Source organism: Lutra lutra, chromosome 3 (genome assembly GCF_902655055.1).
Source record: "Lutra lutra chromosome 3, mLutLut1.2, whole genome shotgun sequence".
Classification (NCBI taxonomy): domain Eukaryota; kingdom Metazoa; phylum Chordata; class Mammalia; order Carnivora; family Mustelidae; genus Lutra; species Lutra lutra.
In genome coordinates this window covers 99,212,931-99,233,262 of record NC_062280.1, presented here as the reverse complement: position 1 = coordinate 99,233,262, position 20,332 = coordinate 99,212,931, and the positions used below count along the sequence as shown (strand labels likewise).

The window sequence follows — 20,332 nt, the reverse complement described above, 5'->3', positions numbered from 1 at the left end:
AAGTATCATTATGCTCGTTCTTCAGATGGGGAAATTGAGGCACGGAGGCATTAAGATCTTATGTAAGGTCTCCCAGCCAGTACAACATTCTAATATTGGGCCCAGGTTCTAGCCCCCCTGCCATAGCACAAATAAGGCCTTCACAACAAGCAGAACTGGACGATCACTGACCACCAAGCACCCAACTGGGAAGAGTTCAAATTTGTAACAGATAATGATTATTATTAAACTTATTCTCTGCCCAAGAAAATGGATAGTGGTTTCTATTGTAACATTATCTTTACTACGTGGAATTCACGGCAAAATACCCCCTGTTTGCACTACTTGAAATGAATTTTTCTCATTGTGTGTTTTAGATCACTACCTTGGGTGACTCATAGGCTTTAACATCCTTATTGAGAAATGCAATACAAAATCCACAATTTCAGTTTAAAAAAGGAGAGAGACAGAGAGATTGATGGCAAGAGTTTCTTGGGTAAATACTACACACTTAAAAAATTCCTGACCTTAAGGCCCTATGATAGATTGGACACCATTATGGTCTTCATGAATGTTTAAAGTGACAGCATTCCATTGAAATTTAATTCCAATCTAAACTGAGAATATTTACCTTTGATATAGAATATCCTATCTACACTGATAAAATTGTACAGTAAAATCAAAAGCCAATTATCCACAGATGTTCATCCGTCATTGTTTTAGGCCTAATGTTTTTCATTACACATTTATTTGGCTCTTGTATTTTCCAAGTTACTTGCTTTATGTCGATGAGAGTTAAAAGCCATGCTGCTTGAAGTTTTGCCAAATAAGCACAAAGCTAACCCTAGCAAAAGGAAAAAAATGTACAGCCCATGAATTTTTAAAAGTTCATACATAATATATCATAAAAGTAGGATGAATAATATAGGACATGGGCTTTAATAAAAAGCTCCTTGACCATTTCTCAGAGACTTTGAGATGTAATCAATACCCAAAAAGGTATCTTGGGGACAAAGCAAAGATTTATGATATTTTTGCTGGGAGTGACACTTTCTGCTTACTCTATCAGCTGGGGGACATGATATTGAATTTCAGAGAACACAAGAAAGGGAGGTATTTTTATCTGCCTGACAACACTTCAAGGATGTGCTTTATGGTTCACTTGTGACATCATATTTGATGGAAGGAAAATAACCTAAACAAGTGATCTGAAGGCAGGAGGGAGACTCACATGCATCTCAACATCAGTCCGTGACTGCGTCAGACTTCGGCTTCTTTCCATGTCTGAAAGCAAATCTCCGGATGAAAGATCTAAGATGCGTGAGTGAAGTTTCTAGGTGGAAACAAGCAGAAACATAGCATAGCGATGACTTCATTGTTTGTTTCAAAATCCTGCCTTGGACAGCTAAATCTCAAAGGAGTTGACGTTTCTAGATTGGATAATACATAGCCTAACTCCAAAAAGTTTATTCTAGTTTATTGGCAACACACACACACACACACACACACACGCAAACTCGAGCTTATAAATAATAATCACGCTCTCACAATTTGTCAGTCTGTGCTGGAAAATAAGTAGTAGGAAAAAGTAAGTTGTAGGTGGAAAATAAGTAGCAGGAAAGACATGAATTATCCAATACACTTATTGGCTGGTATGAAAATTAACTTTTGATATCCACATTAGAAAACAATCACCATGTTAACCTTATTATGTTGAGCAGTGGTTAAAATCTGAGCAAATAATTATAAAAGTGACCTTATTTCTAAATAGCATTGATCTTGTAAAATCTTCCCTTGAACACATTTTAACTCAAAGTCATTAATGTCATCTGTTAGGAACAATTAATGTGAATAGAAAATAATTGCATCTGGGATCTGGGGACTTGGAGGATTTTGTGCATTAATATTCACATGCTATTTGATTATATACCCAATTCCTTATTTCAGCTTTGCTTGGGAGGCCTGCTAAACCAGGGACATTTCACTATATTAATCTTCATACTAATTACTTAAAGCTTTTCTGTGGACATTAAATTTGATCTGTTTAATTGCAAATACAATAAAACTCCTGATTTATGTCTAATGTTTCTGCTAGCCTGATGACATTTTAAAATGGCACTTGTAGACTGGTTTGTCTTGGTTACAACTTTTGTGACTTCAGACACTAAAAAATCGAATTGGGTAAGTAAATAATGAAGCTAAGCGTGCCTCCCTCACCTCTGCAAATTTTTACTGGTCCTTTCTCTTCCTGGAAAGGCCCTGCTGCATACTGATGTTGATCCAGGAAATGTCTCAGATTCTGTGCCACTAATTAATGTTAGGATCATCTTGGAGTACAGGGGTGGCCCCACGCGTCCCTCTGTCCTCGCAGACACACCATGTTGTCAGCAGAGACCATAAACTCCACTAACACGAGGCACATTAGCTACATTCTCCACTGAACTCCCTATAGCCTGAACTTGCATGAGAGCCCTGTGTACTTGCTTGGATGGTCACTTGACAGACATGCCTTCAGTGGCCGAGGGAGGGAGGGAGGGCGCTGAGGTAGGACTGTGTTGCTTCCTTCTGCAGGAGCAAAGACATTTTTTTCTGCTATGGATCATCCTCCTTCTTCCAAGTGAAGCTCTAAATCACTATTTGCTTCAGACCAATACTTGGACTCCCCTCAATCTGTGTTTGCAGGGTACTTTCACCAAAATGGGCCCAAATCTTAACCTGGTTGCCTGTTGTTTTGAAAGTTCTAATTACTCCAGCAGAGCTAAGACATCAATAGGTAAGTAGAATCAGGATGTTGTTTCTACATGATTTTTAGAATCCTTACCCCAAGCTCCCTAGACTCTAGAAACTGAGTCTCCTGGGGACAACAGTCACAGTGGGTAATACTCAGTGAGTAGTATTGTAGTTTCTAAAGGAAAGATGTCTTTATATTTTTCTCACCCACACATAGGTTTTAAAGTTTGAGAGAGTGCCAAAAGAATGACAATGTTCTGAGACCTAAGGAAACACTTATCAATATGCCAACAGTCCAAGAAGTTACAGGAAATGACATTCAAGAAAAGAAATGATGAATTTGAGTGGTATGTCATGTGATTTTAGGGAAGAGTCCTTCTTGATTAGACATCTGAGGTAATTTGGTTCATGGTTGCTTTTCACTCATCAAATATATGATGTCATCCTTTGCTTTCTGCATGAATATGTGTATGTATAAATGCATCCTCCTAGATGATGTTATATTTTAGCAATGTATAGCCAAACACTCAGTTCCCCTCAGTTGAAGTCAGTAACAGTATGTGGGAGATGGGACAGGTCCTGGCTCAAGGGGCCAGGAGACATTAGCTCCAGCTCTCTAAGGCACGAATGTTACTAGGTCTTGGGAATGTAACTGAATCTGCCTCAGATTCCTTGCTGGTGACAGAGGGCTGGGAGTGGCTCCTTAACCTACCCCACAGGTAGGAAGAGGAGTTGCCATAGTCAGAAACAGGAATAGGTAAGATAGCACACTGAAATTCACAGAGCCTTACACCAATTACTTGCCAAAACTGAGAGTCGATGGTAGGCAATTTCTTGAATGCTAAGGCACACGTGAATCCTCTGTTGTTACAGTTTCTACATATGTAAGGCAAATACAAAATGACTTGGAAAACAAAATCTATTTCTGTGTTAAGGCCACAGGCAAGAAAATGGTAGGTAAATACCATCCTTCCGCACAACTTGCTTTAAATAACCATGAAAGCTCACAAGCTCAGAGATGTTCCAGTTCCTTTTTGCTGATGGTGTTACACCACCTTAAAATAAGAATTTTTATGAAAGGCTTATATTTTCACACATGTATAGGTATGTGTTATATTATAATAAATATATTCCAACAGACACACACCTATGGGGTGTGCAAGAGAATAAGCACATCCCTTTTCAAACTGGTCCTGTGATGTTATCTGTGCTTAATAAAGGGCTCAATGCAAAGTATGTAGAATGTATACATGGGGAATTTAAGTAAAGCTATTGTCAGAAAGAGTAAAACTGACAGGATAAGGCCGTGACCTCTTGAAAGAAGTCTACCTCCTTAAAGAGAAAATTCTCAGCACGTATCTACCTACAGTTCATGTTCACTATCAGTGTCCGTCTGGATAACATCTCTCACCTGAAATAATTCAAACTCAGAATTTTTAACCTGAAAAGCTAGAGGAATCTTGGATTGAGACATGATTTTTTTTTAACATTTAGACATGAAAGGTAGCCAGATTACTCAGTATAGGTTTGAAATTGACCTCACATCGCCTCTTACATTATCTCCGTAACTGAGATTCCACTCGGTCTTAGAAATCAAGACTCCTGGCCTCACACATTTCCTAAGCAGAGGTCAGTGAGATCTCTTCGCTCAAATGGGCTCTTTAATGAGAAGAGTCTACCCCCGCCTTCCTGGCAGACTGGTTTCATTGTCTCCCGAATGAGTCCCTCTCACTTCTGAGCTGATGCTTTTGTCCATTTTCACATGGTACACTCTTGCTGCTCCTGCCCGCCCACCTAAGCCCTGTGCATCGTGCAGGATTGCGTTAAAAACCTTTCCCTAAGATCACCCTGCATCTCTAGGCCATACCAGCTTCTACACCCAGCCAGATGATAGATCCCTGGTTCATTCTGACCATACCTGAGGGGCGTGATTGATGAATTGCTCCCATGCATAGGGTCTACTTTCCTAACAAGGTGATCGGCTCTGTGAGAATGCAGGACAAGCCCTGTATTTCTGCTTTGCCCCTGTGGCAGGAACTGGCTAACTGTCATGGAATGGACTCCCCCTTCTCTCTGGGCGCACAGCTGGACTGCATTTCCCAGCCTGCTTTGCAGCTGGTGTGGTCGTGTGACATGGTTAGTTCAGTGGAGTGTGAGCAAAAGCGGTGTCTCTCTCGGCCCAGGACCATCTTTAGCATGAGGGTGCCATGCTCTTTCCGCTCCCACTGGCTTGATGCAGCCAACTGAGCAGAGCAACCTTGCAAACCACGTGTTAAAGATAGAGCCACAGGGTAGAAGGGGTTTGGGTTCCCAAATTGCCAATGGAAAGGATACTACCTGTGGATCAGAGATAACGTGTTTGGACTTTCCATGAGGAAGAAATCAATGTGCACAGGGTTTGAGCCATTATTCATTTGGGGGTTTGTTATCATGATTCATATTAGCTTGGCTGAGATGGCCCTTCTCCTGAGATAAGCACTCTGTAGCAGACAGGGTAGCCACTCACTCCCTCAATCAACACACCCACACATATGCACTATATATATACGCATTCACACACATATTCACACGCGTATATTTGTTTATGTCAGCAGACCAAGATGACTTCTCACACTGAGGGATGTTCAGCTTCCCAGGGAAAAGGCGTCCTTACAGTCCCTTTGCAGGTGCAGAGGGAGGGATCTGTGTGTTGTGCCACAGTGTGTTGCCATCCACAGCCCGAACACACCCTGTGCCAGGGTGAGCTACCAAACCCGTCTCTGGGGGCCCGGCAGCATGAGGGCAGTGAGGGCCAGAACCACCCTGGGTCAGTACTATTTGGTGAGCTCCCTGCCTTGGGTCTGCCCCTGAGATGTTCTCCACACAGTTCTGAATCTATAATTTCAGGCAGAGAAACATCCCCCTGGACAGACTGCACGCAGGACTGGCTGTTCTCTCTCGGGTGGGATGAAGATGGAAGGGCCCCTTCAGAGCAGCACATTCCGGAAGAGCAGCTCTCCGGTTCATGATGGCAGCGGGGACTGGAGCGCATGGCACCCTTGAGTCTTCCAAGCTGGGCTGGAGGGTCGCTTTCCCATTGCCTGCTGCTCTCCTCACTCACAGAGCTGCTGTTCTGTGGGAGCTCAGTGAAGTCTCCTTGCATTTAATAGAATTCTGCCTCTGGGTTTTTGCTCAGTATGGAAATGAGGTCTTAACATTAAGGCCCTGATAGCTAAGGCCAGGAAGACAGTGAATCCTGAGTCAGGGGCACAAGGTGACGGTAAAAAGCTGATCTTTATTGGAGAAATTTGGGAAGCATGGGAAACCAGGATGGAAAAATCCACTGAAATAAGGTGACGAGCAGCATTTTCATTTACTGATGTACTTCCTGAAGTTTGAAAAGGAACATGTAGATTTTTTCATGCCAGGATCTCAGAAGTTATTAACTCAGCATAAGAGGCAAAGAGGAAAGGACTTTGCTGCCTTCTCTTTGAGTCAGATTAGGTGAGAGAATTAATCTAGGACCATAATCATGCATATAATTATTCTTCCCTCCAACTATTAAAATCCAAATATCTGTACAAAAGAGAAGTTATGGGCGTGAATATGGCATCTATCTGATTAATGGGATCTACCAACATGAGTAATTTAAGTTCAGCAGCAGAGGTAGATGTGAATCAGTGTTTTTAATCCGATCTGCCTCAATCCCCTTGATTTACTTAACCTTGGTGGATATTACAATATGCATATCCTGAATTCTACCCAGGGCCTCTGGTATATTCTTCAGAGTTACTTCTTCCTCTTTGTCAAACAGTCCTCCCAGTTAAAGGGGATGGCGTCTATGCCCACAATTCTTGAATTCCTGTTTTATTTATAAAGTGAAAAGATCTGTTATTGCCACATGAATTACTGCTAAACCTTCAGTGATCACACCTCTGTTCACAATATGCTCCACTCATTTGAAGGCATTTTCTACCCTCAAAAGTTCATGGTAGGATATTTAGTAGAAGGATGGAGGAATTTCTCAAAATCTTCCTGGTTACCACTGGTATCTTTAACTCCTCGACCCAGGAGATGGGATATCAGGGTATCCCCTCATCTCCCCTTTCCCCCCTCCTTTGCTGAGTGCTGCCGCTCTCACTGTTTTGGCTGGCTGCCCATTTGGACGTAGCCTTATTTTAGGGTTCACCCTCACCTGGGTCCGGGACTGATATCTCGAAGGAAGAACTCACTGCTTCTTCAGCTTCAGCTTGGTTTGCAGATCACCCTCTCTCCACTTTGAAGAGCTGATCTCAACTCACAGCTTCCAGGAAGCATCCTAGAGCCCCATCCTGCTCCCTCAACTCAGCCCCAGGCTGGCCCTGGGCCGTCTGTTTCATCTCCTTTAATCCCACCACAAGGAAAGCAAGTCTGGAGTGTGCTATTATGAAATCCTTGGAGCATCTTTTGATACTGCTAACTTCAGACGATTTCCTGTGAGTTCACCACCTTTCTGGATATCCTCTGTTACAGGGCAGAAAACACAGGTGGTGGATTTGGTGTATGTTTAAAAGACATGTTCTAAATATGGCTCTGAATTAGACATAATCAAGCGAATAAGCTTAGTTTCTTCTGTTGGATAACAAAGCAATTTTCGTGCTTTTAAAGGTTCCGGAAAGAAGTTCAAGGAAATCTCCTCGATGATGTGCAGCTTGATTAGGATAATTTTTCTTTGGAAGTTTTACTCACCAGATAATTATCCAAAAATCCCCAAAGTTTCACTTCATGCACAAACTAGACTTATATTTTTGCCATATTCAAGAAGTGTGATTTTTGAAAAAGATTTTATTTATTTATTTGAGAGGTGGAGGGAGGAACAGAGGGAGAGAGTCTTAAGCAGACTCCCCACATGAGGTGACATGGGGCTCGATCTCACGACCCTGAGATCATGACCTGAGCCAAAACCGACAGCAGAAGCTTAACTGACTGCACCATCCTGGTTCCCCAGAAATGTGAAAATGTGACTTCTTCCTTCCTTCTTCCCTTCCTTCCTTCTTTCCCTCTTTCCTTCCTGCCTTCCTTCCTTTCTTTCCCCCTTTCTTTCTTTCATTTATTTATCTGAGAGAGAAAGCACAGGAGCAGGAGAGGGGCACAAGGAGAAGGAGAGGGACAAGCAGACTCCACACTGAGTGCAGAGCCCTACAGGGGGCCCAATCTCACCACCCCAAGATCATGACCTGAGCTAAAACCAAGAGTCAATCACCCAACTGACTGAGCCATCCAGGCACCCCCAGGAAATGTGATTTTCATCAGCCCTCGCAAATCCCATCAGGAGAGCCCCTGGTTCGCATTTCACAGGTTTCATTCTGTTCCATTAAGAATTTATTATAAAACTGATTATTACATAATGGCATATTATATAACTGAGTATTAAATTATCATTTCTTAGATTTACAAAAATTTGAGCCAAGGACAAAATCTTTTCAGATAAAAGCTGATGTTTAATTAATTATGCGATTATTTCTATTTTGGGAGACAAAGGTAAAACATAATATCTGCCTTCAGCCGTCCTGCTGATGCAACAGAGTATGCCTTTCGAATGTTCTCCTGGAAGCTCTTTAAAAAATATGTTCACCAAGATTTGATCTCACTTCAGAGTGTGAAATTTTTATAGCTGTTTTTTTTTAAACCATATACAACAGTTCTTGCTGCAAATACTATTTTTCCTGACAACTTTTAGACTTGCCTTGCGTATCAATCTTTAGGTGCCCTGAGTACAGTCTGTCTCACTCTTGAGATGGTGCCCCTGCAGATGACATGGTTCCATGTCCTCTTTTCTCCTTCTCTGGGACCCAAGGTCATAAGATGCTTTTGAAACAATTATTCCACAGCTATATTAAAAGCCTTCTTCGAGGGTCCCTGCTACCATGACAACCTGATTACCCAGTAGCTGCCTGAGGGAGTGTCTGGTTTGGAGACTAGGCAGTTCACTGGGGCACCTCTGCAGCTTAAACTGATGACTGGACTATCTCAGATCTGTCCTGTCTTCTGAAAGTCCATTAACGGTGCCCTGAGGACCCATAAGGTGAGAATCAGCAGGAAGATGGATGGGGATGAAAACACAGCAGACTTTGCCCTTGGGAGCCTCCACTCTAATTAGTTCCACAGGAAGCATTTATGAAGCATCTACTGTGTACAGAGTCTTGACTATGAACTATGAACAGACTTAAGGAAGCTCATTAGTGGAGGCTACTAAATATCAACAAGGAGCCCAAACACACAGGCAAGACCAAAAAAAAAAAAAAAAAAAAAAAAAAACAGACTATGCAAAGGAGATCGTGGTAGAGTAAGGTGATATAGAGGCAGAAGTGGGGGTGGTGTGGGTGTCAGCTGGTCACAGGGTTAAATACGAATACGATAATGTTCTGTGTAATAAATGTTAGCTCTTAGCTCTCACTCTCCAGCTTCCAAATCTCTTGGTCTCTCTACACAAAACAACAACAAAAAAGAACCAGAAACACTTACTATATAACAGCAAAGTGGCAGAATGTGGGAAGGCAGGATGGAGGGTTAGGGTTTCTGCAGGAGGTCACCTGTGGGCAAGTGAGGAGCCAGACTGAGTCACACTTGCTTGCCTATGAATAATCCTAAAACTCACGAAGCTTCCCTTTTGTCTTCTCCCTTGACTCGGATCTGAGAGAGGAAGTGATTCAGCACAGCCTGAGCCTATTCTGGGATCTAAGAGATACAGAAGTGCCATGAAACTTCCATTTTTATCACTAATTACTTTAACAGGTACTTTAATAAGTGCTTTCCAATTGCCCCTGCTGTTTTGTAAAATTATCTACATTGCATTTTACATTTTTAATCAAGCTTTATTTTTTAAAAGGCTCCTGGATTGCCAAAGCTTTTGCTTTTTACCTGGGTGTGTGTGTGTGGGGGGGGGTGTGTGTTCAAAATTTTCCTCTGATTTCATGAAACTAAAGAAATGAGGGGGGAGAAAACCTGGCCTGCTATTTTTACCAGACCTGTTGTAAATTATGCTGATGGTCTCTGTAATCCCATAAACCCCTCCTTTTCTTTTTTTAAGCTTTTATTTATATTTGAGAGAGCAAAGGAGCACAGAGGGAGAGCAAAAGGGAGAAGCAGACTCCCCGCTGAGCTGAGAGCCTGATCGGAGAGGGAGCGCCTCGATCCCAGGACCATGAGATCATGACCTGAGCTGAAGACAGATGCTTAACCGAATGAGCCACCCAGGCGCCCCATTCACACACAATTTCTTAAGAAGAAATGAATCACCTCCTGCCCTGTGGATCCTCACACTAAGCGTGCAAGAAGCTACTGTCTTAATTTTTAGGAATGAAAACTCTGCTCATTTACATTCTGTTTACTTCTCCCCTGAAGGAAGGGAACTGATCTCTTTTGCAGGATGAGTTGTTTATTTCTGCCTCAAGTGTTCAGCCCATCATCTGGGTCACTCCCATCAGTATCTGTGGACATTCACTGAGCTCTTTAGCATCAAGTATGTGTTTCACATATATTATTCTTTTATTTATTTATTTTTTAAAATTTTTGAAAAGATTTTATTTATTTGAGAGAGAAAGACAGAGATAGCAAGAGAGAGCACGAGTACGGAAGAGAGGGAGAAGCAGGCTTCCCTGCTGAGCAGGGAGCCCAATGCAGGGTTGGATCCCAGGACCCTGGGATCATGAGCTGTGACAAAGGCAGATGCTTAACTGAATGAGCCACCCTTGTGCCCCTATATTATTCTTGCAAATGCTGATCATAACCCACAGTAAGGACATTATCAATCCCATTTTACAGGTGAAGAAACTGAGGTACACAAGCTAAAAATCTTGTCTTAGGTCACATAACTACTGTCCCAGGTAGTGTTCATTCTCTCAATTTCTTTTTTTTTTTTCATTCCCTTAATTTCTTTTTTTTTTTTAATTTTTTTATTTTTTCAGCATAACAGTATTCATTATTTTTGCACCACACCCAGTGCTCCATGCAATCCGTGCCCTCTACAATACCCACCACCTGGTGCCCACAACCTCCCACCCCCCACCCCTTCAAAATTCTCAGATCGTTTTTCAGAGTCCATAGTCTCTCATGGTTCACCTCCCCTTCCAATTTCTCTCAACTCCCTTCTCCTCTCCATCTCCCCTTGTCCTCCATGCTATTTGTTATGCTCCACAAATAAGTGAAACCATATGATAATTGACTCTCTCTGCTTGACTTATTTCAGTCAGCATAATCTCTTCCAGTCCCATCCATGTTGCTACAAAACTTGGGTATTCATCCTTTCTTTTTTTTTTTTTTTACAGCTTTTTAAACATATATTTTTATCCCTAGGGGTACAGGTCTGCGAATCGCCAGGTTTACACACTTCACAACACTCACCATAGCACATACCCTCCCCAATATCCATAACCCCACCCCCTCTCCCAACCCCCTCCCCTCATCAACCCTCAGTTTGTTTTGTGAGATTAAGAGTCACTTATGGTTTGTCTCCCTCCCAATCCCATCTTGTTTCATTTACTCTTCTCCTACCCCCTCAACCCCCCATGTTGCATCTCCTCTCCCTCATATCAGGGAGATCATATGATAGTTGTCTTTCTCCGATTGACTTATTTCGCTAAGCATGATACCCTCTAGTTCCATCCACGTCGTCACAAATGGCAAGATTTCATTTCTTTTGATGGCTGCATAGTATTCCATTGTGTATATATACCACATCTTCTTTATCCATTCGTCTGTTGATGGACATCTAGGTTCTTTCCATAGTTTGGCTATTGTAGACATTGCTGCTATAAACATTCGGGTGCACGTGCCCCTTCGGATCACTACGTTTGTATCTTTAGGGTAAATACCCAGCAGTGCAATTGCAGGGTCATAGGGTAGTTCTATTTTCAACATTTTGAGGAACCTCCATGCTGTTTTCCAGAGTGGTTGCACCAGCTTGCATTCCCACCAACAGTGTAGGAGGGTTCCCCTTTCTCCGCATCCTCACCAGCATCTGTCATTTCCTGACTTGTTAATTTTAGCCATTCTGACTGGTGTGAGGTGATATTTCATGGTGGTTTTGATTTGTATTTCCCTGATGCCGAGTGATATGGAGCACTTTTTCATGTGTCTGTTGGCCATCTGGATGTCTTCTTTGCAGAAATGTCTGTTCATGTCCTCTGCCCATTTCTTGATTGGATTATTTGTTCTTTGGGTGTTGAGTTTGTTAAGTTCTTTATAGATTTTGGACACTAGCCCTTTATCTGATATGTCATTTGCAAATATCTTCTCCCATTCTGTCAGTTGTCTTTTGGTTTTGTTAACTGTTTCCTTTGCTGTGCAAAAGCTTTTGATCTTGATAAAATCCCAAAAGTTCATTTTTGCCCTTGCTTCCCTTGCCTTTGGTGATGTTCCTAGGAAGATGTTGCTGCGGCTGACGTCAAAGAGGTTGCTGCCTGTGTTCTCCTCAAGGATTTTGATGGATTGCTTTCTCACATTGAGATCCTTCATCCATTTTGAGTCTATTTTCGTGTGTGGTGTAAGGAAATGATCCAATTTCATTTTTCTGCATGTGGCTGTCCAATTTTCCCAACACCATTTATTGAAGAGGCTGTCTTCGTTCCATTGGACATTCTTTCCTGCTTTGTCGAAGATGAGTTGACCATAGAGTTGAGGGTCTATTTCTGGGCTCTCTATTCTGTTCCATTGATCTATGTGTCTGTTTTTGTGCCAGTACCATGCTGTCTTGATGATGACAGCTTTGTAATAGAGCTTGAAGTCCGGAATTGTGATGCCACCAACTTTGGCTTTCTTTTTCAATATTCCTTTGGCTATTCGAGGTCTTTTCTGGTTGCATATAAATTTTAGGATTATTTGTTCCATTTCTTTGAAAAAAATGGATGGTACTTTGATAGGAATTGCATTAAATGTGTAGATTGCTTTAGGTAGCATAGACATTTTCACAATATTTATTCTTCCAATCCAGGAGCATGGAACATTTTTCCATTTCTTTGTGTCTTCCTCAATTTCTTTCATGAGTACTTTATAGTTTTCTGAGTATAGATTCTTAGTCTCTTTGGTTAGGTTTATTCCTAGGTATCTTATGGTTTTGGGTGCAATTGTAAATGGGATGGACTCCTTAATTTCTCTTTCTTCTGTCTTGTTGTTGGTGTAGAGAAATGCAACTGATTTCTGTGCATTGATTTTATATCCTGACACTTTACTGAATTCCTGTACAAGTTCTAGCAGTTTTGGAGTGGAGTCTTTTGGGTTTTCCACATAGAGTATCATATCATCTGCGAAGAGTGATAGTTTGACTTCTTCTTTGCCGATTTGGATGCCTTTAATTTCCTTTTGTTGTCTGATGGCTGAGGCTAGGACTTCTAGTACTATGTTGAATAGCAGTGGTGATAACGGACATCCCTGCCGTGTTCCTGACCTTAGCGGAAAAGCTTTCAGTTTTTCTCCATTGAGAATGATATTTGCGGTGGGTTTTTCATAGATGGCTTTGATAATATTGAGGTATGTGCCCTCTATCCCTACACTTTGAAGAGTTTTGATCAGGAAGGGATGCTGTACTTTGTCAAATGCTTTTTCAGCATCTATGGAGAGTATCATATGGTTCTTGTTCTTTCTTTTATTAATGTGTTGTATCACATTGATTGATTTGCGGATGTTGAACCAACCTTGCAGCCCTGGAATAAATCCCACTTGGTCGTGGTGAATAATCCTTTTAATGTACTGTTGAATCCTATTGGCTAGTATTTTGGCGAGAATTTTTGCATCTGTGTTCATCAAGGATATTGGTCTGTAGTTCTCTTTTTTGTTGGGATCCTTGTCTGGTTTTGGGATCAAGGTGATGCTGGCCTCATAAAATGAGTTTGGAAGTTTTCCTTCTATTTCTATTTTGTGGAACAGTTTCAGGAGAATAGGAATTAGTTCTTCTTTAAATGTTTGGTAGAATTCCCCCGGGAAGCCGTCTGGCCCTGGGCTTTTGTTTGTTTGGAGATTTTTGATGACTCTTTCAATCTCCTTACTGGTTATGGGTCTGTTCAGGCTTTCTATTTCTTCCTGGTTCAGTTGTGGTAGTTTATATGTCTCTAGGAATGCATCCATTTCTTCCAGATTGTCAGATTTGTTGGCGTAGAGTTGCTCATAGTATGTTCTTATAATTGTCTGTATTTCTTTGGTGTTCGTTGTGATCTCTCCTCTTTCATTCATGATTTTATTTATTTGGGTCCTTTCTCTTTTCCTTTTGATAAGTCTGGCCAGGGGTTTATCAATCTTATTAATTCTTTCAAAGAACCAGCTCCTAGTTTCGTTGATTTGTTCTATTGTTTTTTTGGTTTCAATTTCATTGATTTCTGCTCTAATCTTTATGATTTCTCTTCTCCTGCTGGGTTTAGGGTTTCTTTCTTGTTCTTTCTCCAGCTCCTTTAGGTGTAGGGTTAGGTTGTGTACCTGAGACCTTTCTTGTTTCTTGAGAAAGGCTTGTACCGCTATATATTTTCCTCTCAGGACTGCCTTTGTTGTGTCCCACAGATTCTGAACCGTTGTGTTTTCATTATCATTTGTTTCCATAAATTTTTTCAATTCTTCTTTAATTTCCTGGTTGACCCATTCATTCTTTAGAAGGATGCTGTTTAGTCTCCATGTATTTGGGTTCTTTCCAAATTTCCTCTTGTGATTGAGTTCTAGCTTCAGAGCATTGTGGTCTGAAAATATGCAGGGAATGATCCCAATCTTTTGATACCGGTTGAGACTTGATTTAGGACCAAGAATGTGATCTATTCTGGAGAATGTTCCATGTGCACTAGAGAAGAATGTGTATTCTGTTGCTTTGGGATGAAATGTTCTGAATATATCTGTGATGTCCATCTGGTCCAGTGTGTCATTTAAGGCCTTGATTTCCTTGTTGATCTTTTGCTTGGATGATCTGTCCATTTCAGTGAGGGGAGTGTTAAAATCCCCTACTATTATTGTATTCTTGTCGATGTGTTTCTTTGATTTTGTTATTAATTGGTTTATATAGTTGGCTGCTCCCACGTTAGGGGCATAGATATTTAAAATTGTTAGATCTTCTTGTTGGACAGTTCCTTTGAGTATGATATAGTGTCCTTCCTCATCTCTTATTATAGTCTTTGGCTTAAAATCTAATTGATCTGATATAAGGATTGCCACTCCTGCTTTCTTCTGATGTCCATTAGCATGGTAAATTCTTTTCCACCCCCTCACTTTAAACCTGGAGGTGTCTTCGGGTTTAAGATGAGTTTCTTGTAGGCAACATATAGATGGGTTTTGTTTTTTTATCCATTCTGATACCCTGTGTCTTTTGATTGGGGCATTTAGCCCATTAACATTCAGGGTAAGTATTGAGAGATATGAATTTAGTGCCATTGTATTGCCTGTAAGGTGACTGTTATTGTATACTGTCTCTGTTTCTTTCTGATCTACTACTTTTAGGGTCTCTCTTTGCTTAGAGGACCCCTTTCAATATTTCCTGTAGAGCTGGTTTGGTATTTGCAAATTCTTTCAGTTTTTGTTTGTCCTGGAAGCTTTTAATCTCTCCTTCTATTTTCAATGATAGCCAAGCTGGATATAGTATTCTTGGCTGCATGTTTTTCTTATTTAGTACTCTGAATATATCATGCCAGCTCTTTCTGGCCTGCCAGGTCTCTGTGGATAAGTCTGCTGCCAATCTAATATTTTTACCATTGTACGTTACAGACTTCTTTTCCCGGGCTGCTTTCAGGATCTTTTCTTTGTCACTAAGACTTGTCAATTTTACTATTAGGTGACTTGGTGTGGACCTATTCTTAGTGATTTTGAGGGGGGTTCTCTGAACCTCCTGGATTTTGTTGCTTGTTCCCTTTGCCATATTGGGGAAATTCTCTCCAATAATTCTCTCCAATATACCTTCTGCTCCCCTCTCTGTTTCCTCTTCTTCTGGAATCCCAATTATTCTAATGTTGTTTCGTCTTATGGTGTCGCTTATCTCTCGAATTCTCCCCTCGTGGTCCAGTAGCTGTTTGTCCCTCTTTTGCTCAGCTTCTTTATTCTCTGTCATTTGGTCTTCTATATCGCTAATTCTTTCTTCTGCCTCATTTATCCTAGCAGTGAGAGCCTCCATTTTTGATTGCACCTCATTAAAAGCATTTTTGATTTCAACTTGGTTAGATTTTAGTCCTTTTATTTCTCCAGAAAGGGCTTTTATATCTCCCGAGATGGTTGCTTTAATATCTTCCATGCCTTTTTCAAGCCCGGCTAGAACCTTGAGAATCGTCATTCTGAACTCTATATCTGACATATTACCAATGTCTGTATTGATTAGGTCCCTAGCCTTTGGTACTGCCTCTTGTTCTTTTTTTTGTTGTGAATTTTTCCGCCTTGTCATTTTGTCCAGGTAAGAGTTTATGAAGGAGCAAGTAAAATACTAAAAGGGTGGCAACAACCCCAGGAAAATATGCTTTAGCCAAGTCAGAAGAGATCCCGAATTGTGAGGGGGGAGAAAGGGGATAAAAAGGGGTTCAAAAAGAAAGAAAAAAAAAAAAAGAAACTATTAAAAAAAAGAAAGCCGATAAAGAAAAATATAAAAAGAGGAAAAAAATATATATATTAGATAAACTATTTAAAAAACGGTAAAAAAAGAAAACGGTAAAAGTTAAAAAAAATTTAGCAGAAGAAGAGAAAAAGAAAAAAAAATTGAAAAAGAAAAAAAAAATTAAATTAACTGCAAGGCTAAAAATCATGGGGAGAAAGCCATGAGTTCCGTGCTTTGCTTTCTTCTCCTCTGGAATTCCGCCGCTCTCCTTGGTAGGTGAACTTGGTCCTGGCTGGGTTTCCCGTTGATCTTCTGGGGGAGGGGCCTGTTGTAGTGATTCTCAAGCGTCTTTGCCCCAGGCGGAGTTGCACCGCCCTTACCCGGGGCCGCGCTGAGTAATCTGCTCGGGTTTGCTTTCGGGAGCTTTTTTTCCCTGAGCGCTTTCCGTAGAGTTCCGGAGGGTGGGAATAAAGATGGCGGCCTCCCGGTGTCCGGCCCGGAGGAGCCAAGAGCCCGGGGCCCCACTCCTCAGTGCGCCCTCAGAGAACAGCGCCCAATGACTCCCGTCACCCTGGCCTCCGGCCGCGCTCCGAGCTGACCGAGCCTGCGACCGGTTCAAGGTAACCCCGAGCTGAGAGTCACTCCTCAGCTCTGGCTCCGTAGCCGGCTTCCCTGTTCTAATACACGTAAGCTCTGCGACACTCAGACACCCCCGATCCTTCTGCGACCCTGCGGGACCTGTGGCCGCGCTGACCCCGCCTGGGCTTCACCCCAGTTAAGCCTCTGGAGCGATGTTCCTCAGCGGAACACACTTTTAAAAGTCCTGATTTTGCTCCGTTGCTCCGACGCTCGCCGGGAGCCGGCCCCTCCCCCCGCGGTCTATCTTCCCGTCGCTTTGGATTCACTTCTCCGTTAGTCCTACCTTTCAGAAAGTGGTTGATTTTCTGTTTCTGGAATTGCTGTTCTTCTTCTCTTCAATCTCCCATTGGATTTGTAGGTGTTTGCAATCTTTAGATAAGCTATTTAGCTGATCTCCCGCTACCCGAAGTAGTCTCAGCCTGCTACTTCTCCGCCATCTTGACTCCTCTCTCTCATTCCCTTAATTTCTATAATTAAAACTGGTTTATGATTGTTATAAAAAGTTTACAAAAATGGGGCACATGTGTGGCTCACTGGGTGAAGCGTCTGACTCTTGATTTTGGCTCGGGTCATGGTCTCAGGGTCCTGGGATTGAGCCCTGAGTCCAGCTCTGCACTCAGTAGGGAGCCTGCTTGAGGATTCTCTCTCTCCCTCTGCCCCCTCCCTGCTCACGCTTGCTATCTCTCTTTTTCTAAAATGAAAATAAACAAATCTTTAAAGAAAATTTACAAAAATAACAATATAAATTAATTAGGCCAGATAAACCATGTAAGACTACAAAAAGGAAGTATCTTGAAATACAATGTAACATCTTCACTTACAATACTCAAACATCATTCATTATTATTAAAAAATATACTTTCATCATTTTTATTATTTCACCATTATTATTATTGGTAATATTATGGGGACTGGTGATGTTATTTCTTCCTTGGAGTCCTACATTCTTTCTGGGAAAACACGATTCTGTATGTATATTTGGATCTAACTGAAGATAAAACCAAGAAGAAAAACAACGAACAGTTATAGACCACATGCCAGGTGCTGTAGTAAGTGCTTCTATTATTTTTTTTTCCTATTTAATCCTCATTATCACCTAACAAGTTAGAAACTATTATCACTTTGATTTTTCGAATGAGAAAACACAAGTACAAGAGCAGGTGAGGAGCTGTCCCATGAGGGATTTGAACTTGGACTCAGACCGTGAGCCTGTCCTCTGACGGCACCGTATTCTCTGCCCCATAGTGTCTCATCGAGGGCACAGTGATGAGCGAACACAGTCCCTGCCACCGCGGCGCTTGTAGGCAGAGCAGCTGCCAGGCACCCTCAATGTCATGGGCCACGTAAACCTCAGCCGTGGGCCCTGGGGAGCCTTTCCTGAGAAACAAGGTTGAAATCGAGATTTTACAAACAAGAAATGATGACGCAGGTGAAGGAGCCAAGAAAGAAAAAAAAGACGGGGGAGGCTTCTGGGTAGAACATATGCAAAGGTCCAGAGATGAAAAAGTGTGACATCCTTCTGCAAATAATTGCACAAGACCCCAGAGAAGAACTCAGGAGCGGAACAGCGAGAGAGAGATACCTCAGCAAGTAAGGGACCTGGGGCAAGTCACATAGTGAGTGGTCAGTATGGAGCAGGGTGAGGACTTGAATTCATCACTCTCTCCAAAGCACATACTTTTTCCTTCATCCCTTTGCCCGCCCCACCCCCCCACATACATACATTTTTTCAGACACTTATCTATGCAAACAAGCAAAGAGAGGTGTGTAAGAAGAGACGAAAAGGGTCTCCGGGAGGAAATGCAGACACAGTGGAGACACACACACAGCTTCTGTGCCTTTGAGGCATGCTTCTTCCTTGCTGTGGAGGAAGGGGGTTCCATCTAGGATCTTCACTTAACTACTGTGCGCCAGCACTGAGCAAATTGTGGCTGGCACTCCAGAGGTCTCTAATTGCTAATCCTGAAGACACAGAGTGACTCCCTCGGGGAACCAAAGGGGTTCATATGTTTTCCAGGCTGCTGGCAAGAAATCGTACCTGGGCCCTGCTCTGTTCTCCCAACTACAATGAGGAGACATCAAAAATCAAAGAACTCGCGCTTAACACTAGAAGATAATCTCCAAGGAAGGGACAATGTCTTGTCTGTGTTTTGGAGAACAAGAACAACAGGAAAAAACTTCACTGAGAATTATTTACAAGATGGGGGCCTCCTTATGTTATTGAAAGAAAGCAGAGCACAAATGAAATTCAGAGTTTGGGAGATGACAGAACTGGTCAGACCTTAATAGTTTGCAAGATTCACCCTTATGGCACTTCCCGGCTTGGGTGCTGCGGGGGGAACTGGATCCCATGTCCGTGAAAATGACTTTTGTGCTTGGCACCCATCTGCCGATGGGGGCCTGTGTCCTGGTTCTCACAGGACAAATTCCTGGGGCCAGGTTCACTGTCTATTTGTGGGGACATAATATGTTACATACTTAAACACGGCTGTGAGTTCATGCTCAACACTACCCCTTGAGAGTTAATACAAAGTAGTACATTTTCAGGGCTTCAGACTTATGACTTCAGTTTGCTTTATAGGCTTTGTTGCCACAGATCCACATCACGGTTTCCCCGTGGCTTTATCCCCACAGCCGTTTTTAAAATCTACTGTAACTTTACCCCATGGTAAGAAATGCCTCACGGTATTATAAACAAGCTGTTGAAAATTGTTATTTATGTGACTTCCTAATAGCAATTTGAAATATAGGGCACAAAATTACTAGCTTACAATATTGTTCAATATTAACAGTGGGAAAGGTAATATGTAAAACAGACATTAAAGGATTAGCTGTAAAATACATTTCACAAAGCTAAATGATTCCTTGGCAAATGGCAGTTTCCAGCTATTATGTAGGATTTATCAAGTCAAGTGGATTTATTTTTATTTTTCTATTAGTTTGCTAAATATATTCTATATTTAAATTTCAATCTTCTGGTTTAATTTTTTTTTCAGACATATTAGGAGAGGCTATTCAAAACAGAATGTGAAATAGGAGTGATGCCAGACTTTCAAGTCCGAACTGCTCCGTGATTTTCTCCAGCAAATCCTCTCACTAAAGTCGACTCGAGACTCAACTGTAACATCCAAGAGAAAAGTACATGGATATGATATCACAAACATTTGTATGACTGATTAGGGAGTTATAACTGCATCAGAGAATTCAGGAAAAAGGCATGTTCTCCTTAAGACACAAAACGGTGTTTCCATTGTTATTTGCTTCAGATAACGCTTTGTTGTAATCAAGTATGTTCAGTAAACACTATGAATTTGTTAACCAGGCACCAAGGAAGAAGGTGGAAAGAGAAATTCCTAATCTCCCAGGGTAGAAATTGTAAAGTATTAAATGGATATTCGATGCATAAATACAAATAACATAATCTATTTTCTTTTGAGACAGTCACTGGTTACCATAATCCTAAAATTATCCCATCTTCTC

The 20,332-nt window shown here is 41.6% G+C and overlaps 1 protein-coding gene across 1 annotated transcript in view; it reads right to left on the bottom strand.

Annotated features, from left to right (window-relative positions):
- NCKAP5 (NCK associated protein 5) overlaps positions 1–20,332 on the bottom strand; it is a 915,059-nt gene that overhangs the window by 116,959 nt on the left and 777,768 nt on the right. The window contains 1 exon segment of the mRNA XM_047722528.1: positions 1,211–1,312. Within this exon segment, the coding sequence (XP_047578484.1) occupies positions 1,211–1,312 (102 nt within the window).